This window comes from Puma concolor, chromosome C2 (genome assembly GCF_028749965.1).
Source record: "Puma concolor isolate L17-30 chromosome C2, mPumCon1.1.hap2, whole genome shotgun sequence".
Classification (NCBI taxonomy): domain Eukaryota; kingdom Metazoa; phylum Chordata; class Mammalia; order Carnivora; family Felidae; genus Puma; species Puma concolor.
The window spans coordinates 88696225-88721456 of record NC_141675.1 but is presented as its reverse complement, the minus strand read 5'-3'; the positions used below and the strand labels follow the sequence as shown (position 1 = coordinate 88721456).

General features: G+C 40.1%; 2 protein-coding genes across 6 annotated transcripts in view; both read right to left on the bottom strand.

Annotated features, from left to right (window-relative positions):
• Positions 1–15330, bottom strand: part of OSBPL11 (oxysterol binding protein like 11) — an 86323-nt gene extending 70993 nt beyond the window's left edge. For both annotated transcript variants that reach the window (XM_025913550.2, XM_086675160.1), the window contains exon 1: positions 15014–15330. In XM_025913550.2, the coding sequence (XP_025769335.2) occupies positions 15014–15330 (317 nt within the window). The remainder of the gene's footprint in view (positions 1–15013) is intronic.
• Positions 15331–16494: 1164 nt separating this feature from the next.
• Positions 16495–25232, bottom strand: part of LMLN (leishmanolysin like peptidase) — a 149292-nt gene continuing 140554 nt past the window's right edge. For all 4 annotated transcript variants that reach the window (XR_015240236.1, XR_015240237.1, XR_015240239.1 and 1 more), the window contains 2 exons: positions 21639–21662; positions 16495–19859 (listed from right to left, as the gene is read on the bottom strand). The gene's annotated coding sequence lies outside the window, so the exon portion shown is untranslated. The remainder of the gene's footprint in view (positions 19860–21638; positions 21663–25232) is intronic.

The following is a 25232-nucleotide window of genomic DNA, read 5'->3' as shown; positions in this document are numbered from 1 at the left end:
GAAAAGTTTTAAATGCAAGAGGAGTGCAGACAGAAGATTAGTAGCTGAGTAGTAGAAAGAAAACCGGGAGTACTTTAAGTGAGTTTGTGGTCAAGCATGTTCAGTGCTACTGGGGGGTGAACTAAGATGCAGACTGAGAAGTTTCTATTAGATTTACCAACCAAGAGATAACAGATCAATGAAATGATGAAGGCTGAGCCAGCTGGCAGTAACCAAGAGACACTGGGAGAAACAGAACTGGTTAAAAGGATGTGGGCTTAGGACGGGGTAATTCTAAGTACCCAAAGAGAAGGAGATAGAAAGAAAGGTTCAAGACTCAGAAGAGAGAAATGGGAGAGAGAGGCAGATTCCATAGCCCAGATACAGTAGAGGAATTAGTCTTGGACACCTTAACACATTTAACTGCAGGCAGAAATTTATGCAAGCTGTAGTCAGTGTAAAGCAGGTGCCAGTCAAGCCACAGATCAAAATTCCTACTTTCTACTAAGCAAAAACTGTCCTCCAAAATTAGCTTAGTTTTGGTTCATTCCCTTGATAATATAAATAGCATGATGAAGGGAGAGAGCAGCCTGCTTAGCTAAGGAAAAAGCAGCTGACAACAGATGGGAACGACTGCAACACATGTAAGTCCTTCTGCTGTAAAAAGATATTCTGCAGAGCAGTGACTGCTTCTTACTCATCCTGGTATTCCTTGTAGCACCTAGCTTATAGCCTGGGATATAGCAGGTGCTCAAGAAATCTCTGCAGAATGATTTAAGCAATGGGAAGATAGAAGCAGAATGTTTCTATAAAACCACAAGGCAATTCTGAGTAACTGTCAAAAAAAAAAATCAACACAGGCTGTACCCTCCAATCAATTTCAGATAAAACAAAATCTAATTCCAACCATATCTTAGTCTATACCCAAAAGTATGAAGTAAAAGACATTCTCTTCCTGCAAAAAGCCTTAAAAATGTTAATGCTCTTTGCACTGAGTAATGTACAAAATTGTTGAATCACTGTATTGCACACCTGAAATTAATATAACACTGTATGTTTTACTGGAATTAATTTTTTTTAAATGTTAATGCTCTTTGGCCCAAGAATTTTACTTCCAGGTATCTAGTCTAAGATAAATAATTAGAAATGTAGACAAAGATAATATGCAACCTTGTCCACTATAGCACTACTTACAATAATTAAAATAAGAAAAGAAAAGAAAAGAAAAGAAAAGAAAAGAAAAGAAAAGAAAAGAAAAGAAAAGAAAAAAGAAAAGAAAGAAGTGAATGGAGAGAAAAGGAAGAAAATAAGCTCAATGAACAACATCAGGAGAATTATTAAGAAGTATCATGGATTACACTGTATGTTAACTACCTGGAATTTAAATAAAAACTTAAAAATATATATATATATCACCAAGGTGAATAGGATTCACCAAGTAAAATGTTTATGAGTTTCTAACAACATGGGGAAGTGCTTTAAGATAATTAAGTTTTTTTATTTATAAAATACCAAATTTAATATAGCCTATAAAAAATGTGCACAGGACAAAACTACACAAAATAGTAACTCCATCACTGGATGGAGAAGTTATGGATGGTTTTACTTTGCTGTCTTTACTATTTCACATTTTCCAATTTTAATATCCTATTATTTTAATAATTAAAACACTTTTTAAAATGTCCAATTATTTTGAACAGGCAGGATAGTTCAGGGCAGAGAGCTACTTCTATCTGTTATTATGCATGGATTAAATTTTTTAAAACTCTCCGAAGGGACTATATGACCATTGCTCTTTTGAGATGTAGAACTGTGTTTCCTATAAGCTCTTACTTCCCAAATTAACCTACACATACTCAAAACTGGGCTGGGTGGGTGGGTGGGAGAACAGGGTAAAATTAGATTGCGTTTCTAGAGCAAATTTACTTGACTATAATAAATTAAAGCATTAAAAAAATAAGTTAAAGCATTTTTAATATCAAAACTCTCATAAATATTAAGAAAAAACTTGCTCCCTCCTCACACATCCATCTCCATGTGGAGAACTTCTCTAGAGAGCTCCCATCCTCTTTTCCCCATTCTTCCCCTCACATATCCCACAGCTGGGCATGAAGGGCTCAGCTCCTCTGGGCTCCTTCCCTTGGATCCGCCTCCTACCCAAAGAAGACATTCTTACCTGCTCTGACAGAGAGAAGACCTGAGTATTCCAAACTGCCTCTGTGCCTGTGACTAGGTAGATAAGTATGCCTAATTCCAGGGTAGAAATAGCAAATTTACTTTACTATGGTAACTGCTGCTGCTTTCTTCAATGAGTTTTTTGCAGTAATAAAACTATTTCTTCATATCCACTAGTATGTCTATTATCAAAACCAAAACCAAACCAAACCAAACCAAACCAAAAGACAGAAAATAACAAGGGTTGGCAAAGGTATGGAGAAATTGGAACCCTTCTGCATTATTGGTGGGAATGTAAAATGGTATAGCTGCTGTGGTAAACAATAATGGTGGCTCCTCAAAAAGTTAAATGCTGAATTACTATATGATTCAGCAATTCTACCTCTGGGTATACACACAAAAGAATGAAAGCAAGTACTCAAACAGGTATTTGTATACCAATGTTCACAGCGGTATTATTCACAATAGCCAGAAGATGGAAACAAATCAAATGTACATCAACAAATGAATGGATAAGTAGAATGTGGTAAATACACACAACTGAATATTATTCAGCCTTAAAAAGGCAGGAAATTCTGACACATGCTGCAACATGGATAAACCCTGAGGACATTATGCCAAGTGAAATAAGCCAGACACAAAACGACAAAAGTTGTATGATTTCACTGTGAGACACCTAGAGTTGTCAGAATCATGGAGACAGAAGGTAGAATAGTGGTTGCGAGGGGTTGAGGATTGGGTGGGGATAGGGAGTTATTATTTAATGGGTAAAGAGTTTTAGTTTGTGATGACAAAAAATTCTTTTAAGTTTACCTTTTTATTTTGAGAGAAAGAGAACAGGTGTGTAGGCATGACTGGGGGAGGGGCAGAAAGAGAGAAAGAGAATCCCAAGCAGGCTCTGCACTGTCAGCACAGGGCCAGACCAACCTGAGCCGAAGTTGGATGCTTAACCAACTGAACCACCCAGGCACCCCTGGGATGATGAAAAACTCTAAAGATGAATAGTAGTGATAGTTGCATAACATGTCAATGTACTTAATGTCACAGAACTAGACACCTGAAAAATACTTTAGATGGTATATTTTATATGCATATTTTACTACAATTAAAAAAATAAATAAACCTGGGGTACCTGAGTGGCTCAGTTGGTTAAGTGTCAGACTCTTGGTTTCAGCTCAGGTAATGATCTCATGGTTCGTGGGTTCGAGCCCCCTGTCGGGCTCTATGCTGATAGAACGAGACCTGCTTGGGACTCTCTCTCCCTCTATCTCTGCCTCTGTGCCACTTGCACGCATGTGCGCTCTCTCTCTCTCTCTCTCTCTCAAAATAAACAAATAAACACTAAAAAAAAAAAAAAACCCAACAACAACCTGACAATTTGATTGTATTCTGATTCCTGTGCCCTCCCTCTCAGCTGACCCTGACTCTATACTGACCTCTGTAAGCAACTGATACATAGAGAGTAGAATATAAAATTCTCATGAATTCTGAAATACAGAAAACTCCCAAGAAAGTTATACGAGCCAGGGGCTGTTTTAAATCACAAACTAGATCCACTTAAGGTACCTACTATATCTTATGCAGCTAAAAGATAGTTCAAGGAGAAAGTTTGAGAAGCACAGCTGTAAAATGTTTTCCTATACCAACCAAAAAAAAAAAAATCCTATACATAATCTGATTGTTACAGACAACTGGGAAATCCCTCAATGCAGATAACTGGCCATTTGACAACAGACCTTCAATGAAGATGGGACAGAAGAAACTCCCACATGTTAAAGTAGAAAGTCACCTCTAACACCTCAAGAAAGAAAGCTGTTTATTATAATGGAAAGGGCATGGCTTAGTGTCAGACGGTTATAGGTATGAACTCCACTGTGACCTTGGGCAAGTAACATATCTGGTACTGCGTTTCTTCATCTGTAAATGGGGATAAGAATATCTATCCTGCAGATTTATAATGAGAAAAGAAAATATATTCACCCCAAATATATTTGAAGTATAAGTCAATATGGTTAATGCTCAACAAATACTGATTCTCTCACACTCCAGGAAGTCAATTCCTCCATAGGCAAATTCCTTTGACGTAGGCTCATTTTTCTAGATCAGTTTTCTAGATTTGTCATATCTTTTTTTAAATGTTTTTTTAATTTATTTTGAAAGAGAGAGAGAGAGTGGAGGAAGGACAGAGAGAGAGGGAGAGAGAGAATCCCAAGTTGTCAGTGCAGAGTCCGACACAGAGCTCCATCCCATGAACCCTAAGATCATGACCTGAGCACAAATCAAGAGATGGATACTTAACCCACTGGCCCACCCAGGCGTCCCTGTCTTATCTTCTTAGCCTGACATTTTCAAGTCAGAATGATGGGACCTAAAAAGCCCAAGACTTCCACTTCTTTCATTTTAAGAAACAGTTATTGCATTTTTTTTCCAGTAGGTATTTTGTCAAGAATGATGGAAGACCTGAGATGTTACCCTACTTGAAAGCTAGCAAGTTAGCCCAGTTTCATGGATGCTGGCAAAAGACATGAGACTCCTCAGTCAGAGACAAAAGACTTCAGTAGCCATAGCAATAGCCCCATCACACAGGGCAACGCAGAGGACCGGAGATGCCTGCACATGCAGGACATTGTGGGACAGGTTGAGGAACCTGTGTGCAGAGAACCCACATCTTTCAACGAACAGTAAGTTGGCCTAACCTCTGCAGCAAGGAGACCTTATCTTTATTATACTGGATGATAAATAAACCTGCCTTCTGCTTAGGAGGGAGATAACTATATCTTCCAAGACTGTTTGCTATACAGATTTTTTGGAAAAAAACAGTAAGTAACGAAGGGAGAACTGTCTCCCAATAAGCGTTACTATGTATTACATTATCCAACCCTATCTTCCAGGCGCCAGTTCCCCTTCTCAGAGGCAGAGACCTCTCAATTTCTTGTGTACTTCTTCAGGAATATTCTATGCATCTACAAGTGTGCACATATACACACCATTTTATTTTTTAAACAAATGGTTGCAATTATACACATAATTCTGTACCTTGCTTTTCTGTTTTCTTAGGGATAGTTTCACACTGACACATATGGATCTAACTCATTTCTTAACATCTGCACAGTAATCCATTTTATGGCAGTATCATATAGTTAACCAGTTCCAATCCTCCTACTAACAGAGTTTTTTGTCTAGGCTTTTATTATTACAAATAATGGTGCAACAGAGTTGTACACATCTTTGTACATATTTGCTAAAAGTGAAATTGCTAGGTATATGCGTTTTTAGTTTTTATAAATATCACCAACCTGCTCTCCAAACAGGCTACTCCAATTTAACTCTCATCCTTTAATGTAAAAAGAGGACCTATTTCCTCACACCAGCCTAAAGCAGTATTGTTTGCCAACAAAAACAGGAGCTATAGCTCTTACTATAAACAGGACTTTCAGACATTACGAGTAGGCTTTTCAATACCCCTCAGGTTCAAAATTAAGTTGCTAAACCCTAAGTGTAAGGTAGTGTTATGCTGTGGAATGAGCACATAAAAGGGATACAGGATCTAGTACCAATTTTCCCACTGACTAATGCCATGACTGACCCTGGCCATATCAATCTCTCTGGGCCTTGGTTTTTCTCATGTGTCCGATGACCCTTTCAACCTAAAATGTGTGTACATCACTCACCATTTGAAATTCTAAAGGTTTTTCTCAACAGAAAATTATTATTTCAAAAGTAAAGTTTGCAAATAAGAGAAACATTATACCTGTAATTAAAACTTTTTAGAATAAAGTAGAAAACTTTTTCTGGTACAGTATCTTTTCAGATAGTAGTATTTATTATCTCTCATATACTTCCAAAAGGCTTCACAGAAGCAGGCCTCAGTAAAACCAAGACACCACAGACCAAGAGAGTATCAAGATACTATACGTCTCACTGCCACACAAGAAGCCATTTTTAGGTGGGAGGAGACCTGAACCAGTTGAGGATGGGAAAGATTTTTCATTAGACCCCTCCCTTCTAATATTTTTTAATAATATTACCTATTCTAAAAAACCACATTAAAAATATTCTTTTCAATTATGTTATAAAAATATGTGAAGCAGCTACAAAATTGATAAAGAAGTTCTCTTTGCAGATTTGAGGTTACAGATTCAGGCAGTACCTTAAAAAGGCCTCTATCAAGGATAAGAAAGCTGTTCCAGAAGCAACTATTGGTGACATTTCATCTCATCTTTTGTATCATTCTCATTCCCTCCTTTTCTTCCTCTCTTTCTCTCCCTGTCTCTATCTCTTTGCTATATCCTTTTTCTCTCTCTATTTTTCCTCTTCTTTTCTTTTTCTCTCCCAACCATCCTTTTAACTAGGGCTTCCAGCTGCAGCCAGTAGCAACAGCCTCTCCCCTCTAGGGACCTTCCAACCAACCTCAAGAACAGCAATGGAAGTAAACTGCAAAGGCAGCCAAAACTCAAGTACAGGGAAACACTGAGTGAGAAATCATGTTTTGTTACAATACCTTATAAACCCAAAAGAAAATCCTTTCTTTCACCACCAAATAAACTGTTCTAAAACCCAGATGGTAATACCAAAACAATAATGTAACTATTTAAACAGGCAATTTAGTTTTAAGTTAAACCTGAATAAGTCTGGATACAAATCATTTTATTTAGCAAAATCGGTATAGAGGAAGATTCTTAGCTAGGGAAGATGATTTCTCAAAGGGAACAAAGATGTTCCCTCTAGGCAAGGTAGTATAATTTACACCAAGAATATTCTCCACTATGTTCAAAAGCAAAAACAGAAGAGTTTAAAAAGATATAATTTCCCACAAATCTATTTGTTGGGCAATTTCTTCTGGAATCTAAATCATGCAATTTATTTGCAAAAGACCAATCTGCATGTTCTAACATTAACCTGTTTGTATAGTTTTGATACAGTAGAATTTCTATGTAAAATATGAACTCAAATGGACTGTGTTTAGACCTATAGCAAAAATATAAAACACTAAGAAATCAGAGTATACCATAAGAAACCAAATATTTTTCCTCAAGGCTTGGTGTAGTTCTCACTAGATTTCTGGAACAATATTTTATAGTTTTCAGCTACATGCCTGTAAGTTGCCTTTCTCTTATTTTCACTAGCATCGATAGCAACTTTCAGATAAGGATAACAAAAACTAGGGTACAGAAGTACACATTCAAGTTTCCTTTAACCCCTACAGAGAGAAAAAGTAAACATTCACAATTTTTTCTTCAAATCAAACTCAAAAAGTGGTCAAACCCTGAAGATAGTAAATGTTAGGTTATGTTTACACAGATCTCCTTTCCCCATTTGAAAATAGGTACAGGTACTTTTCCTATTTACAGAGTATTTACAGTGGTAGACACCAGGTCTGACCATAAAAATTATTTCTATACTATACATTTTTAGAATTCTACCCATTTACTGAAACCCGTAACTATTTGCTAATAAGGAAAAGAGATCTGTTTGTTAATAGGGCTTGGCCAGCATGGAGCCCAAAATAAGACAAGCAGGCCTGTTATACACTCCAGTTTGCTTTTCAGTTCCTCCTCTGGGTAGTTCTCTTCTGTCCATCTCAATAAGTGGCATATTTGTAGATGTGTACATTTTTCTGAAAGCTGACACGAAGAATATGAAAATAATGGAAACATGCACATTTTATACACTTTGAACACTTACTATGAAAAAGGAAGGAAGGATCCAGAATTAAGAAATCTGTTTTCCTTTTAAATGGTGAACAAAGACCACAACATATGAATATAAATTACCTTGGAAGAAGAAAATTTGGGGCTAATCTAGTAAATTTACTGATCAGCTTTGATTTGAAAAAGGGTCATCGTGATATATTTTGCAAATGCAGCTGAGGCTCTTCTCTTTCTTTCTTTTTTTTTTTTTTTTTTTGAAAGACTTTATTTTTACATAATCTCTACATCCAATGTGGGGCTCAAACTCAATCCCAAGATCAAGAGTCTCATGCTCTACTGACTGAGCTTGCCAGGCACCTCTCTTCTCTTTTCTGATTCTTTTCCAGAATCTTCCCAAAATAAGCCTTGGGAGTCCTTACTTTTCACTGTTATGAATGTATATATTAATTTGGAAATTACAGGGCTCTACATGATAGAGGCTCAAAAATATTTGCTGCATGAGTTAGAACACCAGTGAAGGATGAAACCACCATGTCCTAAACTATTTATCAATAACTATCCATTCCTTTAGAGAGTGTATCAACTTTAAATACCTCTACACAAATAACTACTTAGAAATAAAAGTTCTTCCACTTACTAGCCGTGGCTCTGATCAATTCATTTTGACTTCTGTTTTATTCAACTTTATAAAATGGTGATAACAGTGCCCTTCCTACCTTCCTCTAAGAGCTGTAGTGAGGATTAAATGTGACAACAGAAGTGAATACATTCTGGATACTACAAAGGCAATTATCTACTTTGCTGGATATGCTCCACATCTCTAAAGTCTAGCTGGATATACAACTTAAACATTCTAGCAACTTAAGTTCAACATACGGAAAACCAAATGCATCATTTGGCTCCCCAAATCTGTTTCTCCCGTAGACTTCTCAAAGTTTCAAATCTGGATGACAGAGGTCAATTTTTACTTCCTTCCCTCAGTACATCACCAAGGTCTGTCAACCTTCCTCCCATGGTTTCCTTCTTTTCCAGCCTACGAACACTTTCCCTGTATTATCTCATGTCTAGGTCATTACAACTGATCTCCTAGTAGCTCCTCTTATTCCCCGACAATCAGTTTCAGTCCCAAACTCTCAGCTTTAGAAAAAACAAATTTCCAACTGCCTACTTGTCAAATCTGTCTCAACAACAGATGATGATCTAGAGTCTATTTATACTATCATCTGTAATAGGCACCTTCTAATGTGGCTCCCATGATCCTCACCTGCTGGTATTCACACCCTTGTGTGGGCTGAACCTCATCATTTACTCATTCCATGCCCAAGTGGGAGAGAGGCAGAGACAGAGGGAGAGAGAGAGAATCCTAAGGAGGCTCCATGATGCCAGCACAAAGCCCAATACAGGGCTTGATCTCACTAACCGTGAGCTCATGACCTGAGCTGAAATCAAGAGTCAGATGCTTAACTGACTGCGCCACCCAGACACAACTCATCACTCACTTCTAGTATAGTGAAAAGTGATGGGGACTTTACTTCCATGTTTAAGTTACAAAAGACTGTCACTTCCATCTTGCTAGCATTCTCGTTTTCTTACTTCCTCACTCTGAAATAACAAGCCATCAAGTAGTAAGATGCTCTGTGGAGATGCCCATGAAGCCAGGAACCAAAGGAAACCACCAGCGGTCAGTTTATAAGGAACTGAGGTCTTTGTCCAACAGGCCAAAAGAAATGAATTGTGCCAAGAGCCACGAATGAGCCAGGAAGTGAATTCTTCCCAGCTGAGCCTCAAGATAACTGTAGCCTTGTGAAATACCCAGAACCAGTGGACCCACCTAAGCTTCAGAACACTCTGGGATAAAAAATGTTACTGTTTCAACACACTAAATTTTGGGGTAATTTGTAACACAACAGTAGATAACACACTATCTCACATATTTCAAAATAAATTCAAAATAAATAATAAACATAAAAAGAAATTTATAAACATTAAAAAAAAATTGGGGGCACTTAGGTGGCTCAGGCAATTAAATGTCCGACTCCTGATTTTGGCTCAGGTCATGGTCTCACAGTTCTGAGACTGAGCCCCCTGTCAGGCTCCACACTGACTGGGATCCCACTCTCTCCCTCTCTCTTTGCCCACCCCCCAGCTTGCGCGCACAGGTGCTCTCTCTTTCTCTCTCTCAAAATAAACATTTAAAATAAAAAAGACAGGGGCGCTTGGGTGGCTTAGATGGTTGAGCAGTTGAGCGTACAACTTCGGCTCAGGTCATGATCTCGCAGTTTGTGGGTTTGAGCCCTGCGTTGGGCTCTATGCTGACAGCTCAGAGCCTGGAGCCTGCTTCGGATTCTGTGTCTCATTCTCTCTCTGCCCCTCCCCGACTTGTGCTCTGTCTCTGTCTCTCAAAAAAAAAAAAAAAAGTAAAAAAAAAAAACCAAATGTAAAAAACAATTTTTTTTTTAATCAAAAAGACAATAAAGTGCTGGTAAGAATATGAAGAAGTTAAAACTCAATAAACTGCTGGCAAGAATGTAAAATGGTATAGCTACTTTAGAAAATAGTCTGGGGGCACCTGGGTGGCTCAGTGAGTTGAGTATCTGATTTTTGATTTTGGTTCAGGTCACAATCTCACAGTTGTGGAACCAAGCCCTGCAATGGGCTCTGCACTGAGTGTGAAGCCTGGTTGAGATTCTCTTTCCCTCTGCCCCTCTGCCCCACTTGTGCTCTTTCTCTAAAAATTAAATTAAATTAAAAAAAAATAGTCTGACAGTTCCTCAAAAAGTTAAGCGTAAAGTTACCATACGACCCAGCAATTCCACTCCTAGATATACACCCAAGAGAAATGAAAACACATATCCACACAAAACTTGCACACAAACGTTCAAAGTAGCATTATTCATAATAGCCACAAAACAGAAACAAACCAAATGTCTGTCAAATGATGAATAACAAAATATGGTATATTTGTATAATGGAATATTATTCAGTCATAAAAAACAATGAAGGAATGATATGTGACAGCATTTATAAACCTCAAAAACATGATGCTTATTAATTTTCTAAGTTTGTAAAGCTAAAGTCCAGGTCTGAATCACAGGGTCTTTACTGAATTTCAACTACTCAGTAAGACATAACCAAAAATCTCCACTTTTAAAATGGAACAGTAGCAAATTACAGGTAGGCAGTTGAATGTACTGCCTCTGAAATTATAGAAATAGCTGAAGCCATGGAAGAGAATGAGATAACAAACAGAAAACATGCAGCTTAAGGAAAGAAAATGATGGAATATCATACCAGCCTTTTAAGGAAAAGAGCCAACCAAAGAAACGGAGAAAAAAAACATTCAGAGGGTAAAGGAGAAACCAAGAGAAAGTAATATCAAAAACTCAAGAAAAGAGAGGCGCTTGGCTGGCCCAGTCAGTAGAGCATGCAACTCTTGATCTCGGGGTTGTAAGTTCAAGCCCCATGGTGGGTGTAGGGATTACTTAAAAGTAAAATCTTTAAAAAAAAAAAAAAAAGAAAGAAAAGAAAAGGCAAGAAAAGAATTGTAACTAATACAGTTATAGAGAAATCAATGGGAATAAGAATCTAAAAAAAACTCATCATTTTTTCACTCCTATCCTTGGTGTGGATAGAGCCAAATATCATGGGTTGAGCAATAAACAAGGATTAAAGAAATGGAAGCAGTTGTGTGTAAATGAGTTTTAAGAGGAAAGAGTTAGGCTGAGTTTTACTATACTTGTTTTTTTAAGTCTAGAAACTTTGAGTCTCAGAGGAAGAAGCCAGGAAGAGAGAGCAACCCAGGGCAATGGAGAAAACTGCTTCATCAATGTCCTAGAGGACAAAGGGACAAATTAAATTGAGAGCTAGGTTGAAGGATTAGTCTTGGACAAACTTCATTAAAATAAAAACATGTCAGGGGCGCCTGGGTGGCACAGTCGGTTAAGCGTCCGACTTCAGCCAGGTCACGATCTCGCGGTCCGTGAGTTCGAGCCCCGCGTCGGGCTCTGGGCTGATGGCTCAGAGCCTGGAGCCTGTTTCCGATTCTGTGTCTCCCTCTCTCTCTGCCCCTCCCCCGTTCATGCTCTGTCTCTCTCTGTCCCAAAAATAAATAAAAAACGTTGAAAAAAAAAATTAAAAAAAATAAAAATAAAAATATGTCAGTATGTAAATGCAGTAACACATTATATATCTGCACCCTTGGGGAAGAGTTTCACATAACTGCACTTTCCAAATATTTAAGCATCTTTTCTTTCAGCTATTTTCTTTGAAATTGTTCAACACTGTATCACGTGGTTCTGTCTTCTTACACACTGTGCTTTCCTAGATGACTTAAGGCCATTATGACTGATTATTGTACTAGGAAGCAATATAGCTGAGTCTGCATGTTAATTTTTCAAATCTTCTTGGGCTGTCCTACACTTATCAGTTGCCATTTTCTCTGGTACATTTACCGTGATAACCTTTTTCATATGTGCTTCCAATAGATTCTAGTTTGAAAATCATGTAACCATTAAATAATACACCAAACAAAGGATAATACAGTTCTGAATTGAAGTACAGGAGTAAAGTGCGTGGCTTTATGACAACTCTCTCCAGGGCTAAAAATTCTGTTTCACGTTTTAATTCAACTGAGAGTGGGTTTCAAAAAGTTGAGGATATCTATCAGAAGACAGACTTCTGACTTGGAATGTTACTTTATTTTGCTTCCTTAAGTCATATCAAAATATCCTTGCCAAGTAATTGATAATCTTACATGGTTAGTCTTCAGCCACCAAAAAAAAGGATCATGTTGATTCCAAAAGTGACCCTAAATATCTCACAGTAACTAAATATACTTTCCTGTCCTAAAATCACTTACCAATAAAGTTATAATTTTCTACACTTCATTTCTGTATGCTAATAGTCATGCATATTTCACACATATGGATATTATGTGTATACTGTGTATAGTTAAGTATATATCGTTCACAAAAATCTTAGCTTTATTTTTTTTAATTTATTTTGAAAGAGAGAGAGAGACAGTGAGTGTGGGAAGGGGCAGAGAGAGAGAGAGAGAGAGAGAAAGAGAATCCCAAGCAGCACAGAGCCTGACTCAGGGCTTAAACTCAAAAAACGTGAGATTGTGACCCAAGCTAAAATCCAGAGTTGGATACTGAACCAAATGAGCCATTCAGGTGTCCCACAAAATCTTGGCTTTAATCCCTTTCAAGTTTCACACAAATTTCACAACTACAAATAGCACAGGGCTAAAAATGACTAGAGTTAAGTACACAGGGAGTCAGTTAACCAAAATTTAACAATTCATTTCTTTAGCTACAATACAATGGTATAGCCTGAATTCATTCTTTCTTAAGATTCTGGTGATCTAGCAATTCTACTTCTGGGTATTTATCTGGAAAAAAAAAAGGGGGGGTGCACTTGGGGGGCTCAGTCAGTTAAGCATCCGACTTGGGCTCAGGTCATGACCTCACGGTTTGTGAGTTCGAGTCCTGCATTGGACCCTGTGCTGATAGGCTCAGCCTGGAGCCTGCTTCAGAGTCTGTGTGTCTCCCTCTCTCTCTGCCCTTCCCCCGCTCATGCTCCGTGTGTGTGTGTGTGTGTGTGTGTGTGTGTGTGTGTGTGTGTCTCAAAAATAAACATTAAAAGAAGTAAACATTAACTTGAAAAGATTATCTGCACCCCTATGTTCAATGCAGCATTATTTACAATCGCCAAGACGTGGAAGCACCCTAAGTGTCTATCAACGGATGAACAAATAAAGAAAATGTAGTATATAAAATGGAATATTATTTAGCCACCAAAAAAAAAGGAAATCTTACCATTGGCAAAAACATGGATGGACCCTGAGGGCATTAAGTGAAGTCAGACAAACAAATACTGTGTGATCTCACTTATACATGAAATCTAAAAAAAGCAAACAAAACAAAATAAAATAAAAATGAACTCCTAGATAGGGACAGACCAGTGGTTTGCCAGAGGTGGGGGAATGGGGTGGAGGCATGGACTGTGAATTGGGTGAAGGTGGCCAAAAGGTACAAGCTTCCAGTTACAACATAAGTCCTGGGGATGTAATGTACGGCATGGTGACTATAATCAATGATAATATTTTGTGTATTTGAGAGTTGCTAAGAGAGAAATCTTAAAAGTTCTCATCACAATAAAAAAAATATTGTAACTATGTATGGTGATGGATGTTCACTAGATTTACTGTGGTGATCAACACATACAAATAGGGAATCATGTTGTACACTTGAATCTAATGTTACATGTAAAATATATCTCAATTAAAAAGATTCTGGTTATATCCTCCTATACTTTACTCATCAAAAGCAAAAACAAAACTACCATTGCTTCTCCAGCACTCTCTTCCTGCTCCTTAAATTTATCCTCCATATTAATGAAAATTAACAAATGTAGAATTTCTCATCATGACAGAGTTAAATGGCCTGACCAACTCAAACTGAAATGTCTCCAGTCTCCCTGGTTTAGAGTATTAGAGGCACCAGTATCTATATCTGTGCCCCTGTGTTCAAATTATTTACGTGTATCTCCCCTTCTAAGTCACAAACACCATGAGGGCAAAAATCTTTTTTTTTTTTTTTAATGCTTATTTTTGAGAGAAAGACAGAGTGCAAATGGGGAGAGGGAGAGGGAGAGGGAGAGAGAGAGAAAGCAGGCTCCAGGCTCTGAGCTATCAGCACAGAGCCCCATGCCAGGATCAGAGGCTTAACAGACTGAACCACCCAGGGGCCGCAAGAATCTTTTCTTATTCAATGATTCCATTCAATCACTTGACAAATATGTTTGAGCACCTAGCATTTCCTAGCCTCTGGAGAGAGCTGAGTTAAGCAGTTCCTGCCTTCACAGTCAAGCAGGAACTGTAAACACAGGCCTGTAAACAAATTACAACACACACAAAAGCAGAAGTGAGCACAGAATTAAATTAGAAGAGGAATGAACTCTAGGGATGTAGAGGAAGTTCAGGGATACACTTATGTATTCTCCTAAAGGCCTTCCATAAATACCTGTTGAATGGACGAATGAATGAATGAAATCTTGCTTATGAAAGATGAGATCCCAGGTCCAAATGAGATGTATTAGTTGCTTCTGGAAGTCACTAGGTAACTTTACCTTTCAGCAACCGCCGAAATGCAGACTCCAGCATAGTCACCCCCACCTGAGGAAATCACCTTGAGGAAAGGACCTACCTGTACTGCCAGCCTTTTGCACTGCCACCGCGACTACTGCTGCTGCTGCTGCTGCTGATTCCACCCCCACAGCTGCTGTTGCTGCTGTTCTTGTTTGGGGTCACCGCTGTGGCCAGGCCCTCCAGCTTTCCTTCACTCTCTGAGACTTTCATTGTTGACACTGGTTCACCCCCCTGCATCTTAACTCCAAAGTCCATTTGCCCTTCTTGGGCGGGAGGGAACAACTCTGTAGAGTAGTTTTGTAGGTGCGAATTTTTAAGACTTGATCTGAAGGTGATTCCAGTTGCTAAATCAGGCCGCGGCTGGATGGGAACCATCAAATGGTCCAGGGAAGGAATACAAGCATTCCTACCAAAGGAAAACTTTTAAGAGGGCAAGGGTAGCAATGAGGACAGAAACCCTTTAAATATATATCTCTTTCCCGGCAAATGCAAGGAGGAAAAAAATCACCTTGCCAGAGGGTTTGGTGGTTTACTCAAAGGAGAAGCAGAAGCAGTGCGGGGAGGTCGGGGACTCTTAGCCAAGAGGGCTCGCCGAAGGACGGAGGACCACGGACCGCGACCCGAGGCCTGACCTCTGAGCTGACGGACTGGCCCGCCGCGCTCCCTCTGCTCCTCCAGCGGGTCCTCTGGCGGAGGGTTCCGTCCAGCCCGCTCGACGGTTCCCGCCGCAGCCCCCGTGACAGAACAGGGACCGCCCGCGCGCAACCCGGGAGGAGGGCTGGGGAAGGAGGCCGCCGGGGGCGGGACGCCGGCTCCCAGGGCCGCCTCTCCTCCGGCCAGTGGTGAGCCGCTCGGGGCGACTTCCTCCAACGCCCCCGGCCCTGGGCCCTCGACTGGGCTCCCAAGACCGGCGAGTCCCTCGCCCTCTCCCCAGCCCTAAGCGTGAATACCACAGCTGCGGTCGCCGCCCCACCCACAGCCCCACAGCGGGTCACCCACCCGCCTGCTCTTTCCCCGCCTTCCCTTCCGGAGTAGTGTGAGCTCACTTCCGAAGCAGAAGCGCCTGGCGCCATCTTGGCGCAGGGCACGCGGCCCTGAAGGGGGCGGAGCCTCGGGGGTAGCGGTGTTGGGAGGGTTGACCCGGAAGAAGGGAAAGGGAGGGAGGTGGGACAGCCAAGGAGGGAGAAACAAAGAAGTCCGACTTAGTGCCGTTGTGAAGTGTGACTTCTGGCCTTCCTAACCAGGTCCTGTCCATCCATTGGAGGGCCCATTCTAGGCATCTTAGAATGAAGGCTTAGAAAAATAATGTCATTTCTGTAACAAATTGCTAAACACCCTCCTATTTGGAGTGCCTGGGTGGCTCAGTTGGTTAATGGTCGGACTCTTGCTTGCAGTTCAGGTCATGACCTCCAGGTTGGTGAGTTCAAGCCCCACCTTAGACCATGCTGATAGCATGGAGCCTGCTTGGAACTCTCTCTTTCTCTCTCTCTCTCTCTCTCTCTCTCTCTCTCAAAATAAATAAACATTAAAACAACAACAACAAGAAGAAAACTCGTCTTCATTTTAGTGATTTTTGCAAAAATTGCATGACATTGGAATAGGGCAAATCATTGTTGCAAATGAAAGTGAAACTGTTGTGGAAATTATAGCTCTCAGAATCAAAGCTAGCTACTGTTTCTCTGACCCCAGACAACTCACACTCTTTAGACTTTGTTTTTTTCACCTGTAAAGAAGCAGTAGTTGAAGGTAATTTTTAACGTCCCATCTAATTGTAAATTCTAGTTTCTAACAACATGATTTGTGAATTGAATGTATGTCATATGCAAAACACGAAGGCAAATGCAAAGAAGTATTACCAAAGTAAAAAGTAACACAGGGGGCGCCTGGGTGGCTCAGTCCGTTAAGCCTCTGACTTCAGCTCAGGTCATGATCTCACAGTGGGTGAGTTTGAGACACACGTCGTCGTCGTTGTCAGCCTCTGTGCTGACAGCTCAGAGCCTGCAGCCTGCTTCAGATTCTGTGTCTCCCTCCCTCTCCGCCCCTCCCCTGCTCGTGCTCTGTCTGTCTCTGTCTCAAAAATAAATAAAAACATTAAAAAAAAACGCAGTAAAACAAATGCAGATACATAGATAATTAAAGCTATGAAGAAAATTAAAGGAGATGATATAAAAAAAAAAAGTGGGATGGGACAGAGAATCTGTTTTAGAAGAAAGGTTGAGAAAAGTCATCTACGAGAAGATATTTAAGGTGAGAAATGAAGAAACATGAGGAAGCTAAGGGAAAAGAAAGCTTTATTTATTCTGGGGAATGAAAGACCAGGCAGCATGGTGAGCAAGAGAGAGAGTAGCATAAAATGAGAGTGAAGAGGTAGGCAGAGAAATTCGGATTTTATTGTTAAGTGCAATGGAAAGTTATTGAAAGTTTAAACAGAGAAGGTTTGTAATCTGATCTATGTTTTTAAAAGATCTCTCTGGTCTCTTCAACAAATACTGTTGGGTCAAGTGGATATCTATATAAGGAATGAAATTGGATCCCTACCTCACATCATACACAAAAATTAATTCAAAATGGATCAAAGACAAATATGAGAGCCGAAACCATAAAACTCCTAAAAATATATATATAGGGGTAAATCTTCATGACCTGGAGTTAGGCAAACCTTCTTAGAAATGACATCAAAGCCTAAGCAACAAAAGAAAAAAGTAGCTAGATTCAGAGTCATGAAAATTAAAAACTTTGGTGCTACAAACAATACCATCAAAAAAGTAGGAAACAGAGAGGTGTCTGGGTAGCTCAGTTGGTTAAATGTCCAACTCTCGATTTCAGCTCAGATCATAATCTCACAGTTTGTGAGTTCAAGTCCCACATAGTGCTCTGCACTGACAGTGTAGAGCCTGCTTGAGATTTTGCCTCCCTCTCTCTCTGCCCCTCCTCCACTTGCTCTCTCTCAAAAAAAAAAATAAATAAATAAAAATAAGTGTTAAAAGAAAAAGTGAAAAAATAACCCAGAAAATGAGAGAAAAATATTTACAAACCATGTCTGATAAGGAACTTTACTTTATGTAAAGCACTCTTACAGCTCATTAATTAAAAAAATAAATAACCCTATTTAAAATGGGCAAAGGAGCTAGATAAAAATTTCTTCAAAGAAGATATACCAAAAGTCAATAAGTACATTAAGAGAGTCTCAACATTATTTACCAAGGAAACACAGATCAAAACCACAATGAGATGGTGATTCCCAACCACTAGGATGGCTTTAATAAAAAAGACAATAACCAATTGTTGATCTTGATGAGGGACATGGAGAAGAAACTGTACTACTCACACACTTCTGGTAGAAGCATTACACTAAGTCTAAGAAGCAAGACACAAAAAACCACATATTTTATGATTCCATTTATATGAATGTCCAGAATCGGCAAATCTATAGAAGCAGGAAGTAGATTAGTGGTTGCCAGAGGCTGGGAGGAAAGAGGAATGGGAAATTACTGCTAATAGATATGGGGTTTTTTGAAGGGTAATTAAAATGTTTTAAAATTAGATACTTGCAAATGGTTGTGCAATCTTGTGAATATATTAATATCTGTTTAGTTGTATACTTTAAATGGGTGAATTTAGGATGCATGAATGATAACAAAATAAAATTATTTTTTTTTTTTAAATTCTCTAGTTACCATGTAGAGAATTGATTTTAGTGGGAGAAAAAGAGGAAGCAGGGAGACTTGTTAGGAAGCTTTATAAGAAATGAAGTGAGAAGTGATAATGGATCAGACTAGGGTGATGGCAATGAGGATAGGGCAGTAATTGGATCCAAACCGTATGGGTGTGGAGGTGGCTACAGCACTGAAAGTGGATTGAATTTCCAACGGTGCAGGAAATATTCTTACAGACCTCTCCAATGCCAGTCTGTTCTACACATCACAGATGACAACCTTCTGATGAAACTCAGAACCTTCCAAAGACCTTTCATTATTTCTGAAAAAAATTCCAAACTCCTCTGTCCAAGAAAAAATGGTGTTGTAATAGCTATAGGATTGAGAGTTATTCTTTTATAGTCCCATACTGATCAAGATAAAGATCTCTATATAATCAATGAGGTCAGCCAACTGTAAAAGTAAGCCATGCTAATCCACTCCAATCAAAGAAAAGAAGTATTGAGTGTATGCCTTCATTGGATCAATGAGAGGTGCAAAGGAGGAACATGCCACTCCAAGGACAGGAGACAACATGGAGTCTGGAAAAAGCTTTAGCTTTAGAGACCCAGGGACTATTTTGGCATTCCTCCCAATGGTGATAAGACTTGGGGACTAGCTTATGCTGACCAGGTGCACAACAGATGATGTGTAGCAAATGGAAAGACAAGTGTTAATAATAAAAAAAAAATTCAGTCCAGAGTGTTCAAGTCTGAGTACACTTTTTGTGCAAGACACTCAGCAGGATGCACTTTTTACCAGAAGGTTACAAGATGTTCATAGACTCATGAGCCAGAGCTAGGAGAGTTGATTGACAGATATTTTGTTTTCTTAAAGCAAAAACTTCTTTTATTGTAAACTGAGTCTGTTTCATCCAATGTCTAAAGAGAAAGAAGAGCATATGACTTGAACAAAGAAGATAAAGAAATGCACTTTTTTGAAAGACTTCAAAGAAGGATATGTTCATCTCTGTGAAGACATTATTGTGCATTCGTCAGCATTCTACTTGGATGATGGATCAGAGCATCCTTCCACATGGAAAGAAGCTGAAAAGCATAGTGGTCAAGAACATTTTGGGACACCTGGGTGGCTCAATCAGTTGAGTGTCAGACTCTTCATTTCCACTCAGGTCCTGATCCCAGGGTCGTGGGATTAAGCCCCGTGTCAGGCTCTCAGAATCTTGGGATTCTCCCTCTCCCTCTCTCCCAACTTAAAAAAAAAAAAAAAAAAAAAAAAAAAAGTTAAGGGAGTAAGTACAAGGATAACCACTGCATAATTAAAAAAAAAGAAAAAAGGACATTTGATTAACATTCAGTTTTAGAAGCTTTATACCCATGATAGGCCAGCATATAGGACTTTTTAAAGAAGTTTCCCTTTAGGGTTTGTTCCTTGGATTAGAAATTGTAGGCCTTTGGTATTTTTTTGTCAAGCACTTTCAGAATTCATGATTTTGGTTCAGGGCTGGTAATATTGTGCCATTTTCTTCTTCCTCACAAAAATATTTTTGGATATGTGCCAGAATGACAATCATTGGATACTAATTCCACTGCATGTGACCTTGGGCAAATTACTTGAGCTCTTTGTACCTGTTTTCTTACTTGCAAAATGATAGTAATAATGACTCTGCTAGAGTGCACCTCGTGGCTCAGTCAGTTAAGCATCTGACTCTTGTTTCAGCTCAGGTCATGATCTCACGGTTCGTGGGTTCCAGCCCCGTGTCAGACTCCGTGCTTGCAGCACAGAGCCTGCTTGGAATTCTCTCACTCCCTCTCTCTCTCTCTCTCTCTCTCTGCCCCTCCCCTTCTCACTTTCTTTTTCTCTCAAAATAAATAAAGTTAAAATTTTTTTCAAAAAAGAATGACATCTCTGCTATAGATTAAAATGTGTTCCCCAAAAGTTTGTGTATTTAATTCCTAATCCCCAATGTGATGGTATTTGGAGATGGGGCCTTTGGGAGATAATTAGATTTAGATAGGCTCTATAATAACATTAGTGCCCTTATAAAAAGAGAAATCATAAAGCTCACATTCTTCCTCTCCCTTACGCTATCTTTCTTTCTGCTGTGTAAGGACACAGGGAGAAGAAGGCCATCCACAAGCCGGGAAGACAATTCTCAAGAGAAATCAATCATGTCAGCACCTTGATCTTAGACTTCTACCCTCCAGAACTGTGAGAAAATTCATTTCTGTTGTTTAAGTCAGCCTGGTCTGTGGTATTTTGTTATGGTGGCCAAAGCTAAGACAATCTCCCTTTGGAGTGATTGTCAGCATTAAATGACGTGACACATGTAAAATATGTGCACATGTCTGGCACATGACATGGTAAGTGCTTGGCAACTGTCATCCATTATTATTAGAAAAATAAAGTTTACCTGCCAAGTAAAATGAATGTTTGTGTTTGGTGAGAGCACCTTTCTCCTGGACAACTCTGAACAAACACTAACCAGCATATTTCTGAAGACATATTCCAACATATTTCTGTGAAAGAATGTCAGCTTTGTGTCCCAAATGAAATGGTGTTTTCCAAATCTCTCTGTTCACGAGAGATCTGTCAGGGTATGTAAATATAGAGTCCTAAGAACATTAGCTAGAATCACCAGCATGTGGGTGTCAGTGAGAAAATGCAGGAGCATAGGGCGATCCCTGTTCCAGTGGCTTCTCACAGAGCCTTCCCTGACCATTCACTCTGTACAGAGGAGTCGCCTCTCCCCACTATTCTTGATCCTGTTACCCTGCTTTAGTTTTCCTCATAGCACCCGACATTACAAGCTTTGCTGTATGTTTTCTGTCTCCTCACTGGAGAGGAAGTGGCATAAGGAAAGACCTAATTCTTTGTTCCCACTGTTGTATCCCCCACTACTTGAACACTCCCCAATACATGTGTTGAATGAGTGAATTTACTACAGTGGCTAAGAACATGAACTTTGGCATCAGCCTTCAAACCTTGGCTCTGCCCCTTAGTGTGCTTGACTATGGGCAAGTTACTCACCTTGGTGAGCCTTGGTTTTCTCATCTGTAAAATAGAAAAAGAATGAAATAAGAAAATATTTAGAAAGTGTTTAGCACAGTGCCGGCATCTAGTCAGCAGTGAACTAGCTATGATCATTTTCTCATTCTCCCCCTGACCTGCAGGAGGAGTGGTGCCTTATTTCCCTGAAGCAAGAACTGCTTTCTCTGTGAGCCTGCTGCCATGAGAGCAGAATGAACAGGAAGACAGGACACAAACAAACTGGGGACCGGGGAGCAGGGAGCAGGGGAGTGGGCAGCAGTGCCGACCCCAGGAGAGGCACTGTAAAAATAAGGCTGTGGACCCACAATAAAAAACAAAACATCGGGGCGCCTGGGTGGCTCAGTCGGTTAAGCGTCCGACTTCAGCTCAGGTCACGATCCCACAGACTGTGGGTTCCAGCCCCGCATAGGGCTCTGGGCTGATGGCTCAGAGCCTGGAGCCTGCTTCCGATTCTGTGTCTCCCTCTCTCTCTGCCCCTCCCCCGTTCGTGCTCTGTCTCTCTCTGTCTCAAAAATAAATAAACGTTAAAAAAAAAATTTAAAAAAAAAAAATAACCCAAAACAAAAAGGTGGGGGAAAGGAAGGAAGGAAAAGGAAGCAAAATTCTGGGAGGACAAAATATTCACATGCACAATAGGTGTTACTGCTACTGGGGTGAAAATTTCTGTTAAGCAGGAACCCCACCCCATGCCTATTACAGCTCAGGCAGAAATCCTTTAGCAATTTCCCACTCCAGTGGTGGTGATTCTGCTAAGGGCTCCCAGAGAGCAAGCATTTCACCTGACACATTCCCCTGCCCAGTTCAAAGCTTGTAGTGGGAGTAAAAGAAATAGACATACTCAGTGCTTTTGTTTGAGAGGAAGAGGGAAGGAGGGAGAGAAGAGAATGGGGTAGCTGCCGTGCTCACATTTTTTATAAAATGACATTTTTTTCTTCCATTCTCTGCATCTCTCCCCTAAATCTCTATTGAACCTCTAAGTATTTCACTTAAATACCCAGTAGACAATACAATGAGCTCTTAAAACTGTATTATAAAATGAGAACACATGTTCCTTCAATGTGACATGCTCACCTTGCCCATTCTTAGACTCCTTTAGCTGGTGCAGGTGGTCTTTTGCTGACAGGAGCCCATAACAATGCACTGACCACTGGAGTCCTTCCCTTCCCTTCCCTTCACCTTCCCTTCCCTTCACCAAGTGGTGAATATGCCACAGGAAAGGAAAGAAAAGCCAACGGATGCTCTAGCATGCAATCACGTGGGTATGAAATCTGGGGAGCACTCATGTGGGTCAGCCTGCAAATTTATTTTTCCCATCAAATGAATCAGTTGACAGGAAAACAGTACTTTTTTAAAAATTTATTTTGAGAGAGAGAGAGCAAAAAAGCACACACAAGCAGGGGAAGGGCAGACAGAAGGAGAGACAGAATCCCAGGCAGGCTCCACACCATCAGCACAGAGCCAGATGTGGGACTCAAACCCACAAACTGTGAGATCATGACCTGAGCTGAGATCAAGAGTCGGATGCTTAACTGTGTCACACAAGCGCCCCAGAAAACAGTGATTTACTTGACAGGACATACACCAATGTCTCTTGAAAACACCATCCCACCCGGGTGCCTGGGTGGCTCAATAAGTTAAGCACCAACTCTTGGTTTCAACCCAGGTCATTATCTCACAGTTTCAGAAGTTCAAGCCCCACCCAACAGCACAGAGCCTGCTTGGGATTCTCTCTCTCTCCCTTTCTCTCTGTCCCTCCCCCACTCACACAGTCTCTGTCTCTCTCAAAATAAATAAATAAACTTAAAAAAATAAGTAAAAAAGGAAAACACCATCCCACGACCACCATAAAAAAGCAAATATAAGGGTAGCACTTTTCAATTTGTGCTCCACACAATATTGCAGGATATTAATCAATGTTACTTGATTTAAAATGTTTCTTGCTATGATTAGATATGTTTGAAAAACACTGATTTTTTTTTAAGTTACACTAGTTCCTTTATTGAACAACTTCTTGGAAGATTTAATATGCTAATGTACATCATGAATCTTCATGATGGAGATTGAAGGTGCAATATTTCCCAACATTATTTGACCACAGAACACCTTTTACATAAAACATCTCCCAGGAATAGTGTCCACAAAGTTTATAGATCAGGATATTACTAGAAAGCAAGTAGAATCTTATGAAGAAATCCATCCATATTAAATTCACCTTATTGTGCATGTTTTAGTGTCCTATCTCTCCCCAGTGTCCCTGCTTCTGCATGGCATGGGACTCTTCCCATGAGAATAATTCCCCTGGGTGGTGATTTAGGACAGAGATCTCAGATGTGCCCATAAACTCCCTCTGGGAAGGAGTTGTACCTTTAAGGTCCTAAGCATTAAAAATATGTTGATGTTTCTCATATATAATTCCAAATTTAAAAATACCACCCTGTGAAACAAATGAAAAGGATCCCCAGAAAGTTTGAATTTTCCCCATGAAAGACGGTTTTGAAATGTCCTATATCAAACTCAAAATATTTGGTAGCGGCAGTGTTTTACTGTTGTGCTAAACAGCCATCCAGTTTGCTCATTAGATAACCCAGCACTAGCCCCAGGGGGAAATGCCTTGCTGCCTGGGGGAAGGGGATCCTAGGACACCACACCGCCCTACCCAAGTCCAAAAGGACTTAGTTCAATCTCTTTTCCACCTGTGAGAGGAGACTTAGGATGGTGAAGTAGGAGAAAATTTGTAACCAGAAGCCAGGGGAGCCAGGGGTACCAGCCATTGAGGACAGACCCACAGCAATAGGGAATTGGGAGCAGTCTACTTTCATGGTGGGTTGCCTATTGGTTTTGCCTCAGACCCTCTTTATAGTTTTCTTTTTGTCCAGGATGCCGAATATCTGCCCCTATGGGTTCTATGCTTAGTGCCTCTAAGTGTGGGGCTATGTTTGCATTTATGAAACATTTTTCTTTTTTAAATGTTTATTTATTCATTGAGAGAGAGAGAGAGAGAGAGAGAGAGAGGCAGAGAGAAAGAGAGAGAAAGAATCCCACTGAGGCTCCTTGATGTGGGGCTCGATCTCATGAACCACAAGACCATGACTAGAGCCAAAATCAAGAGTCAGACGCCCAAACAACTGAGCCACCCAGGCGCCCCTACATAACATCTTTCATGTGAATTGTTGATAACACAGGAACAGGAATTATTTCTCTTACATAAGAACTCCTGGGGCATCTGGGTGGCTCAGTCAGTTAAGCGTCTGACTTCAGCTCAGGTCGTGATCTCATGGCTTGGGGGTTCAAGCCCCACATCATTCTCTGTGCTGACAGCTCAGAGCCAGGAGCCTGCTTTGGATTCTGTATCTCCTTCTCTTTGCTCCTACCCTGCTAGAGCTTGGTTTTTCTCTCTCTCTCTGTCTCTGTCTCTCTCTTTCAAAAATAAATAAACATTAAAAAAAATTTAAGGGGTGCCTGGGTGGCTCAGTCAGTTAAGAGTCAGACTTTGTCTGGGGTCATGATCTCCTCCCACCCCACCCTGGACTATGAGCACCTTGAGGACTGATAACTAGATGACAGGCAGTCACC